At 33.5% G+C, this 20773-nt stretch overlaps 2 protein-coding genes across 3 annotated transcripts; one reads left to right on the forward strand and one right to left on the reverse strand.

The window, feature by feature from the left end:
• The first annotated feature begins 267 nt into the window (after positions 1 to 267).
• LOC125075978 (uncharacterized protein CG7065-like) lies at positions 268 to 14807 on the forward strand. 2 transcript variants are annotated; one of them, XM_047687886.1, is made up of 23 exons: positions 268 to 497; positions 2000 to 2211; positions 5337 to 5498; positions 5929 to 6046; positions 6130 to 6262; positions 6563 to 6716; positions 6920 to 7086; positions 7405 to 7505; positions 7590 to 7614; positions 7799 to 7859; positions 8043 to 8113; positions 8339 to 8450; positions 8856 to 9072; positions 9302 to 9455; positions 9547 to 9750; positions 9910 to 9990; positions 10075 to 10221; positions 10792 to 11068; positions 11236 to 11436; positions 12354 to 12512; positions 12653 to 12798; positions 12937 to 13219; positions 13292 to 14807. In XM_047687886.1, exons 2-23 carry the CDS (start codon positions 2107 to 2109, stop codon positions 14705 to 14707), a joined length of 4494 nt encoding a protein of 1497 aa, XP_047543842.1. In that variant the 5' UTR covers positions 268 to 497; positions 2000 to 2106; the 3' UTR covers positions 14708 to 14807. The 2 variants fall into 2 exon arrangements, with proteins under 2 accessions (XP_047543842.1, XP_047543850.1); XM_047687894.1 differs by lacking the exon at positions 2000 to 2211.
• On the reverse strand, positions 14779 to 20562 carry LOC125075989 (DNA polymerase alpha catalytic subunit). Its single transcript, XM_047687906.1, has 10 exons — positions 20421 to 20562; positions 20147 to 20344; positions 19808 to 19992; positions 19420 to 19644; positions 18741 to 19316; positions 18435 to 18626; positions 18046 to 18303; positions 17793 to 17922; positions 15257 to 17707; positions 14779 to 15147 (listed from the first exon to the last, which is right to left on the reverse strand). The coding sequence occupies exons 1-10, from the start codon at positions 20434 to 20436 to the stop codon at positions 14921 to 14923; spliced, it is 4458 nt and encodes a 1485-aa protein (XP_047543862.1). The 5' UTR covers positions 20437 to 20562; the 3' UTR covers positions 14779 to 14920.
• Between the last annotated feature and the right edge of the window lie 211 nt (positions 20563 to 20773).

Consider the following 20773-nt stretch of genomic DNA (forward strand, 5'->3'; position numbering starts at 1 on the left):
TTTATAGAAGTAATGTTTATTCTTTTAGACTCTACTGGCTCAAATGTGTAAAGTTTTGGTCATCGTTCATCGCTTTAAAAATCCTCAAATATGTAGTTGTATATCGTAACGTGTAGGGTTATCATTATAATGATTTTTTAGTCTACGCTAATTAATTGTCAATGGTTGGTCGTGTTTATGGTAAGATAGTATTTTTATCAGGTCTATGGTAGAGAGGATATAATATATAACCATTAACCACTACACTTTGTCTATGGATAATAAATTGGCTAATGGCTTCTTTATCCAAGCTGTTGGTATACTAAATATTTTATTTTTATAAAATTGTGAATTGCGATATCCATTCCATTGGAACTTTAGTTAACTACTATAGTTATTTTGTTAATATTAAATTAAATATGTTAGCAGAGTGGATCCTGTGGTTTCATGTAACAACTGGGTATACATTTCGAACACAGTAAAATTTTGCGAAAAAGTCATCACTGCGACTTTTAAAGGTCAGTACCAATACCTTAGATGATTTAATAAAAGTATAAAAAAATGTGTTTTAATACGTTTAGATCCTGATGCTAATTAATAATAATACATATACTTTGTACACGAAAGACATTTCAATATACGAACTATAAACAGTTTGCCGGGTCATGAATATTTACGTACCCTTAATATAATTTTTTTTTTGACTTATTTTAAGTGAGTGTCATTAACAGCCTATAGTGGTAAGTACTTTGTGAAAATTTTAACTTATTTTTAGAAATGTGTATAACGATAAACGGATTGCTGTTAAATACCAGTTTTTAACACTCCATGTGTTAAAAAACTGGTATTTTAAATAATGTTATTCAGGTTTATGTTGAGGACTAAACATTCTGAAGTTAATATTTATTCTCTATTTGTAGTATAAATGTCTTTTTAATATTGTATATAAAGATAAATTCTTATTATTTTACAGTCTCAAAAATAAAAATCAGTTTAATAATTGTGAAATTGTATTAATTGTAAAACAAATTGAGGACTCTTTTATAAAAATATTTATTTTGTAGAACATTACGTTGTTGGGTTTTACTTATTAACATAATTTTATAAATAGGTTCTATGTAGGGGTACTTAAACAAGTAACAATTTGTATACACTTTATGAAAACAAACAATCACAAAGTGGGGTGATGTATAACTCATAACATGTTCTGAATGGAGTTTGACACAGACCCAAACTCCCATACATATATCACCATCATGGAAGTATTTATTAGGAAGGATTATGTAGGTTAAAACCTGCTGTTGAACTATGTAATTTAATTAATAACTATCTATTTTTTTAATAATTAAATGATGCTTATTGTCAATACTTTTACCTATGAATAATACTCTTTAACTAAATGATTCTTGTAGCAATGGATATGTAGAAGTTTAATTAACTTTGTATTCAAAAAATAATATGAGATTGATGACATTGGATTAAGATAAGTAATATAAATATTTAAGAGTTGCTTCATATATGATGAATGATGTGTATATTTAATGTTCCTTTATTCTTATTAGATTTGATATTATATTCATTAAAGTCGAATAATCAGATAGAAAATGCAATCAGAACACAAAAATAATCTTAGATAACCAATTTATATACTAATAATTAGGAATATTAGTACATAATATTGTACTCAAACAATTAAATATTTTTAAATCTCTACAAGAAAACAAACGGCCTGGCTATATGGCAGCTGTTTATGAAAGTTAGTGTAGTTATAAATTAGTTCTGAATATTATATATTTAAGATTAAACATAATACTACAAGTTTACTGTGAAAAAAGATATGTAATATAGGTAATTTTAATCACTAAATGCATTTGCATAATCATAGTGATGATACAAGCATGCATGTTCTAAGTAAGTATCCTAAATGTGAATGCCGGTGTAAGTATCATTTTGTTTTTACCATAATAATGTTCTTCATACTATACATATTAATATGCTTATTACAATGATGTATTTCCAGTTTCCGTGTTTGAAGACTGAAGAAAGAAGAATTATTGAAAAAATATAAGTGATTAAAGTTTATGATTAATCTGTGGTCATAAACTGCCAAGTGTTTAGTGTCTCAAGATGGACCTTCCGGACTGCCCTCCCGGAGCAGAGGGCTATGAAGATTCTGTAATAGAAGTACCTAAAAAGTTTGAAGTTGATGAATCAACATCTGTTTGTACTAAGGTAAGATATATTTCATTTTTTATTTATATGACTCATTTTAATAATTATAATGCCTGTATCATATATTTAATTATATAAAATGAAATCTGCAAAGATTGAAAACATTTTTTAATGTTTCTTCTTAATAAATTAAATGAATTTTCCTGTATCGACTAACTATAAAATATTCTACTAAATATATTATTAGAAAGAAAGTTTAAAAGGCAATATTAATTAATAATAGTGACCTACATATTTGTAATATAGAGACATAAAAAAAGAATTTTAAATATTAAAGACTTAAGAGAAATACATATTTAATTGAACATTTCGTATCAACAACATGAGTGGATACTCATCACATATTCTATCGCCAATGAGCCATAGTAGTATTGTTGGGTTTTTAGTTTGTAGGGTGTGTGAGCTAGTGTAACTCAGTTACTAGGGTTATTACATTTTAATTCCTAGGTTGGTGTCACATTAATAACATTGTAAGGAATGGTCTCCTTACAGTGGCAATGTTTATGCACAGTTTTTGCCATTTGCCATCAGGTGGTCCATTCACCATTCCGATTACCTATTTTATAAAATAAAAAAAAACTACTAATCTGGGCCAATTTTTTCTATAAAGCTGTATATTTAATTATCCATTTCATTATGTTAAAGTGATTAATTAGGGTGTGACATTTTGAGTAGACTTTAGGACTTATTAGTAAACAATAGCAGTAAAATACAGTGAAATACTACTCTTTAAAGATATTTACTTGAAAAATATTTATAGTTTCTTATTTACATTGGCTATAAGCAAATTGGTACATTTGAAAACATTACAATAGTTGGTGGTTAGTTTTAATAATTGTGTATTGAAGTAAATGTCTGATATGTGTGTCTGTGTAATGGAAAGATTCTACTGTGGGTTTTTTTAAGTGTTTATTTTAGGATAAAATGAAATAAATGTTTTCCAAATTATAATAAGCGTACCATGGACATTCTAATTAACTCGTAAGAAAGTTTTTGTAAGACCTATAATTGCAAAACAAAAGAACATTTTAATTTGGAGCGACATGACTATCAACTGTATTCAGAGACAGCTTTTTCAGACAAAACAATAACAGCCTCATTCAGGCTCATATTATTAACGAAACTCTTAGTGCCTCAAGTCACTTAACATCCCAAGATCTAACTATAACTTAAGAGCCTGTATGAGGTTGTAATTGCTTCAAAAATTGTTTTTTTAAAAGGGTAAATTAAATTGACTTCTTGAGTACAGATGATGAAAAAATGATTTTAGAATGTGCAAATAGTTTTTTTAAGATGCTTTTAGTTTTATCACTGCTTCTAAACTAATAGCTTTGCCCAATTAATTAATCGTAAGAATGATTTAAGTGCATTTTGATTAGCTTACATTTTTATATTTTTTTATTAAAAGATCAATTTAAAATGAGTCAGTGTATTTACAGGTACAAGAGACTTAAAATCTTAGTTGCCATAATTGGCATGACATGACAGTAAGGAATAGTTAGTATTTCTTGCCAAATTGACTTCCTATAATAAATTAAAATAAACAGTGCTTTCGTAATTATATGAAAAGTTACATAATTTAAGAGGGATTTTATGGGAGGGTTTAACATTTTATAATATAAACTTTATAAAAAACAATCATAATTAACTTTTTTTGAAAATGCTTTAAATAAAACATTCTAGATGGTATTTAAGAAAAAGAGTGTTTGCATTGTTAAAAATTCAACTTTAAACTTAACATATTAAAAATGACATATAATAGACTATTTTTACTAACAAATAATATAGGTAATTATAAATTCTGGTCTTATATTTTTACTATTTTGTTATCCAAAATGAATTTAAAGTTGTCTTTATTTTAAAAGGAGCCATTACTTATTTACAGTTTTGAAAGCATCAACACATTTTAAACACCTATTTTAGTCTGTAAGAATACTATAAAACATAATACCCTATAAACAAATATAAAGTATTTGTTTATGTGCACCAAGTTTATTTATTTAAGAGCTTATTAAAAATAAAGTTTTTGAAAAACAAGAAGACTTCATAAGAAATATTGCAGCTTTCATGCTTTGCACATATCAGGAAAACATAAAGACTCCTCATTACAAAGGGACATGCTATTACTACTTCCTGTTGAAGGTAAAAGATGTTTGTGTGGTCTTAGTATAGTGAAAAACAAAATTAGGTTTATATATACATAATGGACAGTCTCAAATTTATTCCTCAAAATTACATTTGATTTCGCGACAATTTATGTAGACAATGTGTTTCATAAATGTTATTTGTTTATATTCTCTAAATTAAATTTAAATTGTGTATCCGAAGAAGGAAAATTGTGACGAGCTTTTCTAGCTTTCGAAGTGGTTAAGGTGCGGGAAACATTGTTATTATACGCAGATCCTGGAGCGGAGAGGCAATAAGCATAGCCATAATAGTTCGGTATCTCTCTCTTCTCTATTTGTCAACGCAAGTTTTTTTTGTTATGAAGGTACTGACGAGACTTAAAGTTACCAATAAAAAATAAAGAGTATAAATAAAACTATACACTAAACATCAAATTTTTAATTGTAATGATTATGGTCCAATCGGGTACTAGGCAAACAGTAGTTTAAAAGATTGTGTTACACACTAGCGGACTTGTAAGCACAAACTTGTAGAATGTATGAATTATTGTTCACACTTTTTTGAGCGCTAAGTTACTCTTCTGAACAATGTCCTATCGAAATTTGGTCCTTTGAGATCTAATTCATAAGTGAGTTACGTTACGTTAAAAAAGATACTTCGCTTCATACAGTTGGTTATGGTTCTTACATAATTCTGTAGACAGTTATATATCGCGATGTGTTTATTGTTTTTCCCGATTACTTTCAAAAACGGATTCCGGTAAGTATGTTTAACAAACAAAAAATATATCGAAACATTTTATTTTAATAAACGGATAAAATTTTTGTCTCTTTTATTTTTGATTCGGATCCCTGAATGTGTATAATTGTGTAATCTGCTATAATTTTCCAAAACCATTCGTTTTTTTTTATTCAAGTTTAAACCAAAATTTCGCATTGAAATCGGAGGTTTAGATTTTATATTTATTACGAAACTAATAGACCATTATTCGATTTCAGGCTGAGCAAGAGTTCCAGCAACATCTAAACAGTTTGAAGGTCAAGACTGAAGATGGAAGCTTCCGTTGTATGGTGGAACGTCGCGGGCGCGATATCTCCGGCAAGTGGATATACTTGTGCTATCCGTGTGCGGCTATGTGCAGCGGAGAGAGCATTTTACAGGTATTGTTTTTTTATTTTTATTTTATTTTGGGAAAACAAATAATGATATGACACATATGGCATAAAAATATACAATATTACATACATCAATGCTAAGTTTCCTCTGAAACTAATTACACAGTTATTAAAAAGTTTTTGTAATTATTCATCGACTGATTTATCGTCGAAAGTTGGAAGAGTTACGTATCAGCCAGTTAATAATGACCATGCTATGGGCAAAGGCTTTCTCTCCTCTTCAAAATAATATTTTGGTCCATTACAAATGTGCTCATTATGTTTTCCTTCTCCGCCGAGCACAAGATGAATTTTAAATACAAACTAAGTTATGGTTCGCCGCAATCTTAAGTTAAGATTTCAGTGTTCTCTAGAGCATAGTCTCTAGAGCATCTCGGTTTATGGTTGGAAATGGTAATTATAATTATTATTACAGACTCACATATCGGGAAAGAAGCATAAAACTAAGCTGTCCATGAAGAATGTTTGGCCACTGAGTATTTTTGAGGAACATCCATATGTGTTGAATGAAAAAGGCAATACTAAGACTGCAGGTAATGTTAACATTACCTATTAATTCATACATTTTATAAGGAAAAATAAGCTTATGCGAAAAATTGTTTTTAATAATGTACAGCAACGGAGAAAGTGCTGCAGAAGATGGCGGAGGAGGTAGAGATTTACAAACAGAACCCCTCGGAACTGGATCTGAAGTATGAGAAGTACCGTAACGTGGTGTGCCACATCCAGGAAACACTAGATAACGTCAAGTGCGTGGTATTTTTACTACTATATTATATCCCATTTGAACCATTTTTGCGCAAAATTTCCAAATGTATATATTAGTAATGTGTTTGGTTCAATTTAGCATGTGGTATTTGAATGTTGCTATTTTGTAATTCATAAAATATATAGTATATAATATCAGTCCTCTGCTCAAAGGCTGCCCGGAAGAGAAACACACACATATAGGCCTGTTGCACCTCATGTAACTTATTAATCCAAATGTTAAATTAAGTTTTAAATATTGGTGTGCAATAAAGAATAAATAAACATTAAATAATTTCCAGGGCGCCATTGCTCGGTATAGAGTATCTGGTGGAACACCCCCCGGAGCAGGCGCACCACGAGCCCTCGTACATCTGCGTGCTATGCGTCAAGCAAGGCTACCCTCGTACGATCGTCAACCATCTCACATGCTTCTGGCACCGATACAACTATCTCGTAAGCAAGCTCTTCAATACTACATATATTGTTAGGTTCATTAAAGTTCTAATTAATTACTAGACAATTTTAGTACATCGTTTTTTTTTTCATGGTTGCTTATATTTTGCACCAAAAACGAATATAAAAAAGTTTGTTAAATTTTATTTAAATCCAGCTAGTTGAATACACGTAACGCTGAATCCCTCCCCTTGCGCCCGCAGCTGCGCCACTTCAACAAGGCGTGCACGCTGCTGACGCCGTACCGCGGCCACGCCAAGTACCGCGAGGGCGTGGCCGTCATCATCAACCGCCTCGCCACGCGCATACAGGACAAGTACGGCCGCCTGCACCCCATCAACATCGACAAGGAGGAGTACGAGAAGGACAGGTACGAATGCTCAATAATAAATACTGCGACATTATACAGTTCAGCCGAAGGTTTGGTCTCAGTCTATAAAGATCTGTTCGAATTTCGATTTCTATCAAAGCTCGGGAAAGAGTAATGTTCCTCGATTAAGAATAAGTTTAAGCTCAGTAAATAAAGTAGTTTTAAAATAATTTGAGTTAATTCACTTATATTCAATAACCTCATCATTTATTGTTCTATTGCATTTCCTATGTTTTTGACTCCGTCCTCAACATAGGAAATCATTGATCGTCATTACAATAATCTTGTTGCTTATTGATTGTAATATTCAAATTTCAGAAATCAAATTCATCAATGGATCTTTCGAGGCTACCACTTCTGTGAAACTGATGATTGTACATTCGAGGAAGTTGTCGATGCAGATTTAATAACGTCTCTTGGTAGGTGTTTCAAAATGTTACAATTTTTTTTTATAATAGTTGGTTTTCAGTTATTTTTAACAATTACTTTTTTATATGTTTTAGATTCATCAAGCAAGATTAGTGGAAGGTGAGCTTGCTATCTTTATTTATTTATGAGTTTTTTAAGAAATATAATTAATTTCAGGTTTTTGTTAAATCCAACTTTAAATTTTAATTTTTTAATTAATTTACATAATAATAGTTGTCTCTTCTAGTATTTGTAAACTCCTTAAATTTACACTTCCATATTTTAATGGTGTTTAACATTTCAGAAAAGCTCGTGACCCGTCACCCCCCGTCGTCGCCGCACCTTCTAAACCACCTAATTATATTGTAAGTATATTTTTTTAGATTTTGTCATTAAATATCCCAAGAAACTTATAAATGTACCCATCATCGCATTTAGTATAGTTTTATGTTTCTGTTTTAATTTAAATAGTGAAATTTTCCATTTGTTTTAATCATACGCATACGTGACTGTAAGCACTCGCTAACCGTGTGTCGCCGTGCCCGCAGGCGCGCCGCGCGCCCGCCGCCGACGCGCTGTCCGACGTCAGCGACGAGCCCGAGCCGCGCCGGGACAGCAGGTCGGCATCTGTTGCATTGTTAAACGAACGGCGACCTCATATTATTAAAGTCGCAAAAAATATTATGTCCACGTTATACAATTGGCGGTGCGATATGATATGGCTATTACAGTGACGTCGATCTTTAGGTAACTGCACGTAATTAAGCGCACGCCTGTTTTCTGCTATAGTAAACAATAACATTTCGTTTATTAAAAAACTAATGTGTCATTTTAATACCCTTAGGAGTAAATTGGAGTCGAAGCGCTATGAACCGTACCCTGACAAGCGGACTACGGAGAGTTCGTTCCGTTCACGTTTTGCCATACGGAATACTAAGGCCAAGTCTCAAGAGAAGGTAAATTATCTAACGCCCGATACTTATTATAATTAAAAATTACGGTATATAACAAGTATACAGTTTATAAAGCTTATGATATAATTATATTCACTGTTGCATTTTATAAAAACTTAAAAGTCAAGATGGCAGAATAATATGTCGATAATATAGCGGACAAAGTTTACTACATTATCGACATAATATTCAATTATAATGTTTATGTCAATGTATGTGATTTCAAATAAATATATTCTTAAAGATTTTGTATAGAATCTCTCAGAGTCATAAATATGAAAATCAATTATTGTTTAAGTATTCTTAATGCTTGTAAATATTGCTAGACAAACTAAATGCAAATGGCCTTGAAAAAAAATGCTAAGTCTTATCAAGACTGTAGGCTTTATAGTAACTTCGCTTGTTCAGACAGCGGAGCGCCAGCACGCCAGCGCGACGGCCCGCGCCGCGCCGCGCGCGCCCAACTACGAGTACAAGGTGAAGCTGGCGGCCGAGCAGCGCGCCTCGGCCGAGGAGCTGGCGCGCAAGGCGCTCGCCTACCACGAGAAGAACCCGGAGAAGCATCCCTTCTATCCCGACGAGTGGAAGAAGTTCTGGAACCGACGGTACAAGGAAATACAGGCCGGTGGGTACAACTACTAGACTTTACCTCTTATCTCATTAACGTGACTGGTAATATTTAAAGTAAAGCAACAAACAATTTTCCATCTTTGTGATCAAGAACTACTATATTGAAACACTAGTATTCAAAATCTGATTAAAACACAGCATATAACTAAATGAGTCTGTAGTGGCTATGATATATAAGCAAGTCAAAATCGGTATAAATAATGTCACATTATCTTTCGTCACAGAGGGCAAAGACCCGACCAAGCACGACTTTAAGCCGGAATGGATCGTATTCTGGACGGGGCGCATGAAAGAATTGCACGAGGAGGAGCTGCGCGCAACCGTCACTGAAATCTATCGACGCATGCGACTTACACCGCCCGATCGCGTCGACAGCAAGTACGTTTGTTCTGGCCTAGTGTGAGCGAAAAGTAGACGTGCGAGGCCGGATAAGAGTACATTTTATATTTTAATCTTATTTATTGTATAGGAAGTCACAAGAGCGTAGAAAGACACCTGAACATCGTAGGACTCCTGATCGTCACAAGTCGTCGGATCGTCGGCGGTCACCAGAACCGCGACATCGATCTCCGTTGCCTAGGAGGCGAAGTCCGGAACCTAGGAGACGCTCACCTCCTCATAGGAGGAATTCTCCGGAGACCAAACGCAGAACACCCGATTATAGAGAACGAAGGTAAAGCGTCAGAGAAGCTTATTTCATGAAAACAAACTCAACAGTCAACTAACATTACCGACATAGCATTGTGGATTTATGTAAAAAACGAAAGATGTTCATAAAATACAAATTTAAGGAAGCAAAACTGGTAAGCTCTAAAAAATATTTAACCTTTAGGTCTCCCGAACGTCGCTCGCCACCGCGGCGTCGCTCTCCGCTACGTTCATTACGTACACGCTCCCGCAGTCCGATACATAAGTAAGATTACGATATTGTTTATGCAGTAACGTCTGTTTATAAAATGTATATTGCCTAAAATGAGTATATATCAAAATATAATAGACCAGAAAGCAGTCGACGTGGAGCGATGCCCGCAGCGCGTCGCGCGCGCAGCCCGCTGTCGCGTCGGGCGTCGGCGCCGCGCAACCACAGCCCCGCGCGCACACTGCTCACTGATACCGTACTCATATCGGATGAAGAGCTGAAACCGTACGTTGTTTTACATATACGTCCAACATTTTTAGCATAGTGAAAACCAAAAATGTGATATCACATAATGTATGTGATGGATGTGATTATTTTGATAAAAAAACATAAAGTAAAATTGCTAGTTCGTTTAATACGATTTCCAGTTAGCACGTCCCTTTGCCGTCGTTATAACCGGATTCTAACGTATATATAAAATATTTTTTCTGATATTCTTTTTATTAGGCACACACAACGACACAGTTAATGAAACACAATTGAATTTCTCTGTAAAAATAGATTTATTTGTTTAATTTTACAATAATAAAAATTAAATAAAAGTTTGTATTTACCTACGTATTGTTTTACAAAAATAATATTTACACACCAGTAAAAAGAGAAACGACATTTAATGTTTAATTATTAACAATGTCCGTTCCTAAATCACAAGATACTTTACTCTTCACTTACTTTACTGTTCATGGCTAACAAAATTTAGCTGTCATGTGACTGCGTTCGAAGACGGTTGATGCGCGGAATTCAAATTAAAGAAAAATATATTTTTTTCTTTACTATTTATATATACTTTCTCAGTGACGACGGCTTATCCCCGTGGAATTCTGACGATTCGCTGGGCTCGCTGCCGGATGCTCGCTCGCCCATAGCTCTGAGCTCGCGCACCGGTAGCGTGGCATCCCGCAACTCACGTCGGCACGATGTCTACCGTGACAAGGGTTCCGCGCCGCAAGATTTTGGGTCAGCAGAGAACGTGGTCGCAACACTGAGGTTGCTGGTAGCGCTTGAAGATTACCTCGGTAGCTTGGGTCCTAAGATCGTCGACTTACTTGCTGAGGCTTTGAAGATGGAAAAGGTACTGTTAGATCTTGACCAATCAATGAGTTGCTTTGCATGTTTAAAAAAATATCGACAATTGTTTTTGAAAAATGATCTCTAACTTATAATAGTCAAGTAAGTCTCTATGACTTGAATAGAAACATTCGAAAACTGTAAATAAACTTAAAGTAAGATATGTCACAGGATAAAGCAAACTCATCTGAGGAGTTGCTGGTGACCGAGAGAGCGGTGGTGCTGATCGAGACTGCGAAGGAGAAGCTGAAGGGCGCGGTGCAGGCGGGGCTGGTGGCGGGCAGCGCCGCCGCCGCCGTGCGCTCGGCCGTCGTGCGCGCCGCCGCCACGCTGCACGAGGCCGACACGCGCATGAAGAAGCGGAAGCAGCAGGTGGGCTCACTGAACGGACCAGTAAAATTTGTTAAGATTATTAATCAATTATTTAACATATCAGAATGCTCAATTAAGTATAAAAGTAAACCTTGAAGATTTATTTTAAAGTTACCTTCGTTGTTATTTGATCATCGATATATTTAAAAAATCTGAGCTATGTATTTACTTATCCGCCAAAGTAGTGTTATTTTTTATAGAATTATTTATTATTATCGAAAATGTGCTACTTTGGGAACAAATTTGTAATATCCCTTGTGTTGTAGCCCTAGCTTACTGACCCTTCAAACTGGAACACAACAATATTTAGTATTGCTACTTAGCGGTAATATTGGGTGGTACCTATTCGGTCGATGGTACCCAGAGACGTACTTGCACAAAGTTCACCAAGTACAAATCATATTTTTATTTAACATATATAATAAACTTAGTTTTATATTCACAAATTATAAACATTGTACACATAAGTATCACATTGGGTCATCTCTTGGCGGCTTACACCATATTATAAAATATACTCAACTTGTAAGTAGTATATCAAGGACCCAACTTATTTGTTCTAAGAATAGTGTATTGTTCGCGTTATGTTACATTGCCGCTCTGAAACCAGCCGTTCGGAAAGGCCGCGCAGGTACGTTGGAGTAAAAAGTGTCGGCAGTTCTAGTCATCTTAATAGTCTAAAATAATAAACTATGTATTTTTAAAATTTATTTATTTATTTATTAATAAACCCTAAGCATCCTTAGGCCAAATACTCTAATATATTCCTTGTTAGTTACCATGTACAATTATTAATAATAAGGTAAATAAAATTAAAATAATCATATTTTTACTGAATATGTTATTCGAACCCAAAAAACAATCTTGATCTCATGAAAGCTCCGTTAATATAACAATATACCTGATTCCGGTTATAGGAAGCATCGAGTGCAAAGAGTAATGCAGAGGCAGTGCCGGTAGCAGGCGTGGGCGCCGTGGATCGTGAACAAATCGCACAACAGATGGCCGCCGCACTCATCGCTCAGGGAAAGACAGATGTGTCATCAGAAGAGCTCGCGCATCTTGTCGATGCAGTGGTAAACAACACTTATCATAAAAACTTATTCTATTATATTTCATCACATATTGATATGTTTGTATAGTTCAGATTTAATTAGTTTTTGTCTTTAGAATCATAATAGTGCAACATGCTTAATAAAAAAAATGTCTATCTCAGGTTGGAATGGCTGAAGCAAAGAAGAGAGAAGCAGAATCAAAGAGAAAAACTGAAGCAAGAGCTGCTAATGATGAGTCGACTCGGGCTCCCGCTGGTAGCACTGCTTCTGCCCTACAAATGCTACAGTCCGCTTACGACGATAAGAAGTAAGCTTGATTACTTTTGCTCAGGGAAAATATAACAAATTAAAATATTAAGTCGAAAAATACAGAACACAGTTATTTATATTTTACCAATACATTTCTGTTATAACCCATTAACCTTATGCAACATTTATTTTACAGGGCTGAGAAAGAAGATGTGCCTGATGCGATGGATGGTTTATCTGACTCTGATTTGGAAACATTATTAAAGAATTTTAATGAACTCTCTGCAGAAGAGCAGCATAGCCTTATTGCTTATCTTAAAAAGCTTGAAGCTCGTGAACCACATCGCGTCGAGAGATTAAGGCAATATGTAGGCGCTGCGGCCACTAACGCTCCGACCACTGAAGAAAAGCCTCAGTCCGTCGAAAATAAACCAATTAATATTGCAAGTGACGATGATGATGATTATACTGTTGAAGATGTATGTCTGCTAAAAATCATTACTTAGATAAATCATTTGAGTGCTTAATAATGTTTTATTTTTGCTTTACAGGTATTTAAATCTGCTACACAAAAAGTAAAAGAAGATCAAATTCGTCAAGAAATGGAAATAGTTAAGAAGTCTCTTGAAGAGTCAAAAGGTACTCCTGAGGTGATTGAGTCAAATGTAGCAACAACTAGTTCGAAAGATGTGAAAAAAGATATTTTTTCGGCAACTGACCTTTTAGCATTAGTTCAAGCATCTTTGCAATCTACACCTGCTCCAACTTCTGCAGCGGCATCTGATGTTGTTACTAGTAATACACAGCCAAGGTCTTTTGGTGATCTACCTGAACCATCATTGATTGAAAAACCTAATCCTCTTTTAAATTCTCAACAAATGTTTAATACTCAAACTATGTCTAATCAACAAGGTCTCCTTAGAACTCCAAATATACCAAATTATAGTGGGAACCAAAATAATCTAATTGAAGTACATACAGTGTGGGAGCCAAGACAAACTTCAGATATGACAGGACAAGTTAATGTACAACATGACAATTTTCATAACCTTGGTTTGAAACAGCATCAAGATAGTTATAATCAAGGTCTCAAAAATAGTAGTGATCAGAACTCATGTGGATCACAAGATAATTATATCCAAGAAACATGGGAACATCAAGGAAATACTAATCAAGGGTCTAGAATAGCTCAAGTTAATTTCAATCAAGGGTCACAAGGACCACATGATAATTATAATCAAGGACTAAGAGGAACACAAGAAAATTATAATCAAGGGTCACCAGGATCAAAAGATAATTACAATCAAGTATCACAAGGACCACAAGATAAATATAACCAAGGTTTAAGAGGATCTCAAGAAAATTATAATCAAGGATTAAGAGGACCTACAGATAATTATAATCAGGGGTCAAGAGGATCTCAAGAAAATTATAATCAAGTATCCAGAGGACCTCAAGACAATTATATTCAGGGCTCAAGAGGATTCCAAGACAACTATAATCAAGGTCCACGTGGATCTCAAGACAATTATAATCAGGGGAATCATGGACCACAAGACAATTATAACCAAGGGCAACATGGACCTCAAGATAATTATAATCAAGGACCACGTGGACTTCAAGACAGTTATAATCAATCACAAAACAACTTTAACCAAGGAATAAGAAAACCTCAGGATAATTATAATCAGGGGCTTCCCAGTTTACTAGATAATTTCAAACCCGGATCAAGAGGCCAAGATCAGCCATATGGTACAGCAAGAGGTACAAATAACTCATTTAATCAAAGTACTAGAGGCAATTTTATGGGTAACAGAATACAAGACAATTTTATTAATAGGCAAGATGGAAACCAAGCGCAGCAGTTTGGTGGGCAGAAATATGGAAATTTTGAGAAGAATAACTTTAGGGGCAGAGGCAGAGGTTTTGCAAAGCAAACAAGAGGTCGTGGCCGCGGTTTTTATTAAAAACCATAAATATATAATAAAATATTACTTTAAAATATGTGCATTTTCACATAATTATTTACAGTGTTACATTTAATTTCCTGATTATAAAGAATTAAACAGGATAAAAGTAATAAAATTTGTTTAATTCAATATTATTTTAATCGTTGTAAATAATATGTACATTATAATGGAAACATAATTGTATTTACAAATAAGACTACATATTTAGTTCTAGTAGGTCCCCATTTCCATTAAAGCATCAATGTGTTCAGTTTCTGGCATGATATCAATTTCCACAGGTTCTGACTTAACATTGCTTCCATTTTTATTATCTAGACGGAAAAATCTAAACAACTTTGATAAGTTAATTATAGAGTAGGCTGAGTGTGCCAGGATATCTTCAACAGTCTCTTTTAAAACTTGAAATGCAGTAATGACTTGTGCAGATATTTTAGTTTCTGAAAAATGAAATATATTTATGTAAGTAGTACTACTATAAGTTTTACAAAGTGCTTGTCATACATCATACTTTATGTTAAAAATTCAAATATATTAATTAATACTTACTTGATGTATTATTTTTATTGACATCAAATAAAAAATGAAAAAAGTTAATCTGAAGATATAAATCTTTTTCAGTGTAATCTCTGAACATAACCCCCTTTTCACACTGTCTACATAAAGGATAGCCACCAGCAAATGTTTGAGGAAGACGAACCGTGCGGTATCCGCAAGCTGGATCTTCACAGGATAACCAGCCTGCATAATACTGGTTATGGTACTGCCGCATTTGTAAAGTCAATTGGTTTTGAATACAAGCCACGTAATCAACTGGTTTTACGGAACATTTAGGATTTTGACATTTTTCTAAAAACGTTATATTTTCTTTGTCCAATTTGACAAATGTTTCTCTAACTCTATTTTCATTTTTACAGTTTTCGTTTACACACACAAACAAAAACTCCTTGCAATGTCTGTACTTTTCATAGTCGTTTTCAACCTCGTATGTTTCAGTGTTTGAGTTTTCTTTTTTAATAATTTGTCGATAACCTGAAGGGTCCAGACCAAGACAGTCGGCGACTCGCGCCGGATCCATGCCTTCTATTGGTTCGCATATACGTGATATGACGGGGTGAAGTTGATGTGCTAAGTAATACTTGTAATCCACTTTAAGATGTTCAGAGTTTTTCAACTCTTCTATATGGTAAGCTCTTTGTGTTGGTGAGTTAGCAGTCCCATCTTCACAAATTATGTATGGTACTATGTCACCTTTTTTAAATCTTCTACTATTTTTAGCATTCAACCTCAATGCTACTTGGACATGTGGTTGAGAGTTTTTATCAGCATATTCATTTGGATTTTTGGTAAGTTGTTTTGTGATAGTTAATAAGGATAATGGCATTTTGCTACTCACTAAATCATCCTTCAATTTATTTAAATGATTTTGAATACTTTCAAGTCTCTCGTCGGCTGTTTGTTCGGAAAGTATTTGGCTTAGTATAAATTTGCCAGCTTCCGCTGCCAATTGTGACCAATCACGTCTAACAATATCTAATCCCTTATGCTCTTGGGTAAATGTGAATTCACCAGTTTTATTCTTACTAATTATTACAGCAGCATATTTCTTTTTTTTTAAAAGAAGTAGATATTTAAATACTCCATCAATGTCCAATTCAATCTGTTTGTATTTTTTGTTAATCTCTCTTTTTAGATCATTACCAATCTTAAAAACATAGTCATAATCTAAACAGTTAGTATTTATCATCAAACTATCTGTGTCCCCATATACAACGTCATAATTTAGCTTTTGTACAATTTCTTTTGTATCCATTAGAATTTCTCTACCCTTCATAGTAACTAAGGCTGCTAGTGGTTTGGCATAAAACCTGGAATGTGTGAAACCCAGACATCCATACATAGAATTAGCCGTGAGTTTTAAACCCATTTGCCGTATGTTATATTGCATGTACTGTTCTGGTGGCAAGTCTGGTGATTTCATTAGTTTTTTTACTTCCCGTCTGCTTTCCACAAGCTTTCTAATCTGAGTTGGGAGGATGCCAAAATCAGTATTTGGACCAGGCAAAACAAGGTTATTTATATCGTCATCAAGTACTGTTCCATTTTTCCTTTTAATTGTTGTAAAGCAAATATTGTATTCTTGAATAATACTTGGGTACAAAGAGTTAAAGTCCATCAGAAGAATTAGTTTATCATAAAAACCTTTTTTAGGATCAAGAACGAGACCTCCTGAATATGCAGCTTTCTTTTTACCTTGTTTTTTTGGTACATTATTAGAGCCTGCTTCTTCTTGTTCATCCCCATCTGCATCGTCAACTACTACTTTTTTTCCATAAACTTTATCCGGTACAATATAGTTCTTTTCATTAAAAGCATGTAGCAATAAATACTCATTTCTTTCAGATCTTCCGCCCATTAGAGTCCTAGACATTACATTACCAGCTATTTGAGTAATTTGTAATGCTAAGGGTACTACATTAAGTTCACACATGATTTTTAATATGTAGGAAGCATCCTGCATACTTAGTGTTACAAGTTGCAGAAGATCATTAGTACTTTCATAGTAACGAGGTAAGTCCTCGAGGGCTACATCGACGCGATCACCTTCTTTCATTTTAAGAACATTTACACATAGTGTATCTAAGTCAAAACTTCGGGCTCGTATTAGTTCCATGGCAGAAAGTTTTATATCGCACACCAGTCTTCCTAAAAATGCGTCTTTGGCTGCATATTTTCTCTGAGGTGCAACTGATCTCTTAAGACGTCCTAGGCGAGACCAATTCGGAATACGTAAATCTAAGATGTTACCAATTAGCAAGTCCTGTTGAAAGCCTTGCAAATCATGACCCACAACTAAGTCTGGGTCTAATTTCCAAAACTGTACCATAAAAAAGTTTAGAAGTTCTCTTTCCGATTCACATTTGGTCAGTCTTGTTGCCTTGTACTGTGGTAAGTTTTGTTTGAGATCAAGTGGCCATATGTCATTACATTTCGTCATTACTGTAAATTAAATGATCATGATAATAGATAATTTTGTAAATTGACATATTCTTATAAGTATATCTTTATTTTAATATAAACTTACCACAGAAGTGCTGATGAAATGGTGGATTTGGTGATGGCTTATGTATTTGAAAGGAATTGTGAGCTAAACAGCTCAACATCAAAATTTTTGTTTTATTTGTTTTTGGATCAGTCGCAGTACGCATATTTAGCTAAAAAATTAAAAAGAAATATTTCAGCAATTATTTTGATAGGTAAAATTAGCAGTTTCCTTTTTATTTACTTATCAGTATGCAGTAAATATTCAGAATATATTAATAGTATAAAAAACTTACTGTAGCAATAACAATTGGTGGTGGTTCAAGATCATTATCATCTCTTATCACATTAACTTGCTCCATTTTCTCACAAGTAGCCTCTAGCTTACACCATGACACTTTAGCTTGGACATTTTCAACCTGCTTCACTTCTAACCAACAGGGACCTTTGACCTTTCTATCGAGTAAAAATGTCTCCAAAGATGAAGTATTTGTGCCAAATATGTGAGAAAATGTTGAATATTTCTTTCCTATTGGGGGTGGTGGTAATGCAGCCTGTAAATAAAAATGAATGAATAACTTAGAATATAATATTTAGAAATTATTTTCATTTGCAAATTAGATCTTTAATTTCAAGGAAGATAATTTGAAATGATCCATTTATCTTCTAATACATATAAACTTACAGAATATTTCACTTCTAAATAGTCACACTGTGCAGGTATGTCGGGCAGATTGAAGCAGTAATTTTTAGTGACTTTCCTAGATTTAAAATTTTTTAAGCCCAACTCACTGGCCCCTGTGCTGTTAAATTCTTGGTACACATCCATCATTGTGACTTCTTGGTCTGTGGGTTCCAATGTTATGGGATCTAATTTCTAAAAAAAAATTAAAAATGCTATAACTAGACAGTAAATATGAATATAATTGACATTGCTTTGATTGGAATTAAGATAATTAATTATTTTTAAATACAACAAATGAATAATTACATATTCCCTTGGAAGAAGAAACAACTGACGGTCAACATTTTTTATAACCAAGCAGCAAGAAGTACAACCGGCCTTCTTGTTTGCTGGATTCACATACACTTTACCAAATAGATACACAACTCCAGGTTTAACGAATCTATCTTCCCAAGCATCTAGCCAATAAAATTTGAGAACTTTTTCTCCATCTTTGTTAGTTTGGAGTGGAAGTTGGCCATCGGTTTGAACAGTGGAAACCACTTGATTTTGATTCTGATCAGCCCAATTGCTGCTCAAAGGTTTTAATTCCTTAGGTTCCTTTTTAGTTGGAAATATTTCAAAATCTTCATTCAAAAATTCCTCAGCTACATCTGTTATAGTGTTAGAGACAGTTGGAGTCTCTTCTTTGACTTCAGGAACGGCACACAAAGCAGCATCATTGCTAAAATCATCATCAAAATTTATTTCTTGTGTCTGAAACTCTTCTATGTTCTGAGTTGCAGAATCTTCCAATTCTTTCTTTATTTCTTTATCTATATTCCATTCAGATTTCTTTGCTATGTGACCATTTGATTGTTTTTCTAATAGACTATTTTGATCCTGAATAGATAATATAAATTTAATACTTGTTAGTGATAAAGGTTATTCTCAAAATGTTATGTAAATTAGAAATGACACTATTTATTATTTTGTAGTTACTTACATTTGTTTCTTTTTTATATGTATCAGTTTCCTCAACTTTAACAACTGGAGCAGGTTTTTTTACTGAACTTGATAAGTTTTTGAAGTAGTTTTGTGCTTCTTTTTTGTTTGATTCAATAATATTAGTGCTTGGCATGAAGGACTTTGGTTTGATTGCAGATGATGTACATCCATCCAAATCTGACATGATGTCTGATAAAATGTTGTCTTCTGATATTTTTACATCCTACAGTTAAATTAGTTTAAAGTAGTGGAAATTAAATAAATATATAATATAAAAGATATCAAATTAGATTGAAGAATGAAATTGATGGGGCCATCACATTTAATAATATTTTCATTTTTTTACATTTAGACAGATTATTATCCTAATACTTCAAAAAGCTGACCTCCTTTTTCTTAGTTGGCATGGCTCCTAAGAGATTTCTTATATTGCCTTTCCCTGATGGTGGTGCTACTTTGGCTTTTCTCTTTTGTCCCCGACCAGATTCCTTACTAGTTGCCACATATGTATCATCAATTCCATCATCGTCATCAAAAATTTCTCTGCCATCTTCCACATATCCAGTGCCATCTATATAGACAATTTTATATATATATATATATAGTCGATATATTATATTTTGATATAACTTTGGTAGATTATATAGCAAAGAAAAGTATTTATTTCCAAAGTCGCATTCTAGAAAGACAGACAAACGTTATTTATAATAATAACAGCAACAAACCATCTTCGATCCAGTCATCTTCTTGACGCTGCAAAACTCGCTCACTATATTCTGTCTCGTCGACCGTATCGTAAACGTTCTCCATTTCGTCCACATCATATTTATGTTTTGAGCCCTTTCCTTTAAGTAATTTCAGCTTTTCTAAAGCCGTCATACGACCATGTTTATCAACTTTTTGCCTTTTAGCTCTCTGACCAGCTGAAAGTATTGTTTAAAATATCTGTAAATATTGAATGCAAACTTTCGTGAAGAATATGATTAGAGAAACACGTACCTAAAGAGTCTGCCATGATTTTTTTTAATTATTTATCATAAGAAAAGGTTTTTAAAAAACGTTATATTAAATAGTTTTAAAATTAAACAAATAGATAATAAATTACTAAATAATCAAAAGCAGTGAGTTGTGATACTTGACATTAGGAATTGGCGCGAAATTACTCTTCGTTCTAAAATCTAAATTATGTATCTATCTAAATCTCCTTTTATTGAAACTATAAAATCAAACAGATATTTTATGGGTAAAACTAACTGTTTTATTAATATACATTTTAGTAAAGTGTAATAGCGAAATATTTTAATATTATGGTTTTATTTTTATTACAGTCTTACAGTCCAAGTATTTGGATA

The sequence above is a fragment of the Vanessa atalanta genome, chromosome 2 (assembly GCF_905147765.1).
Source record: "Vanessa atalanta chromosome 2, ilVanAtal1.2, whole genome shotgun sequence".
In the NCBI taxonomy this organism is placed as follows: domain Eukaryota; kingdom Metazoa; phylum Arthropoda; class Insecta; order Lepidoptera; family Nymphalidae; genus Vanessa; species Vanessa atalanta.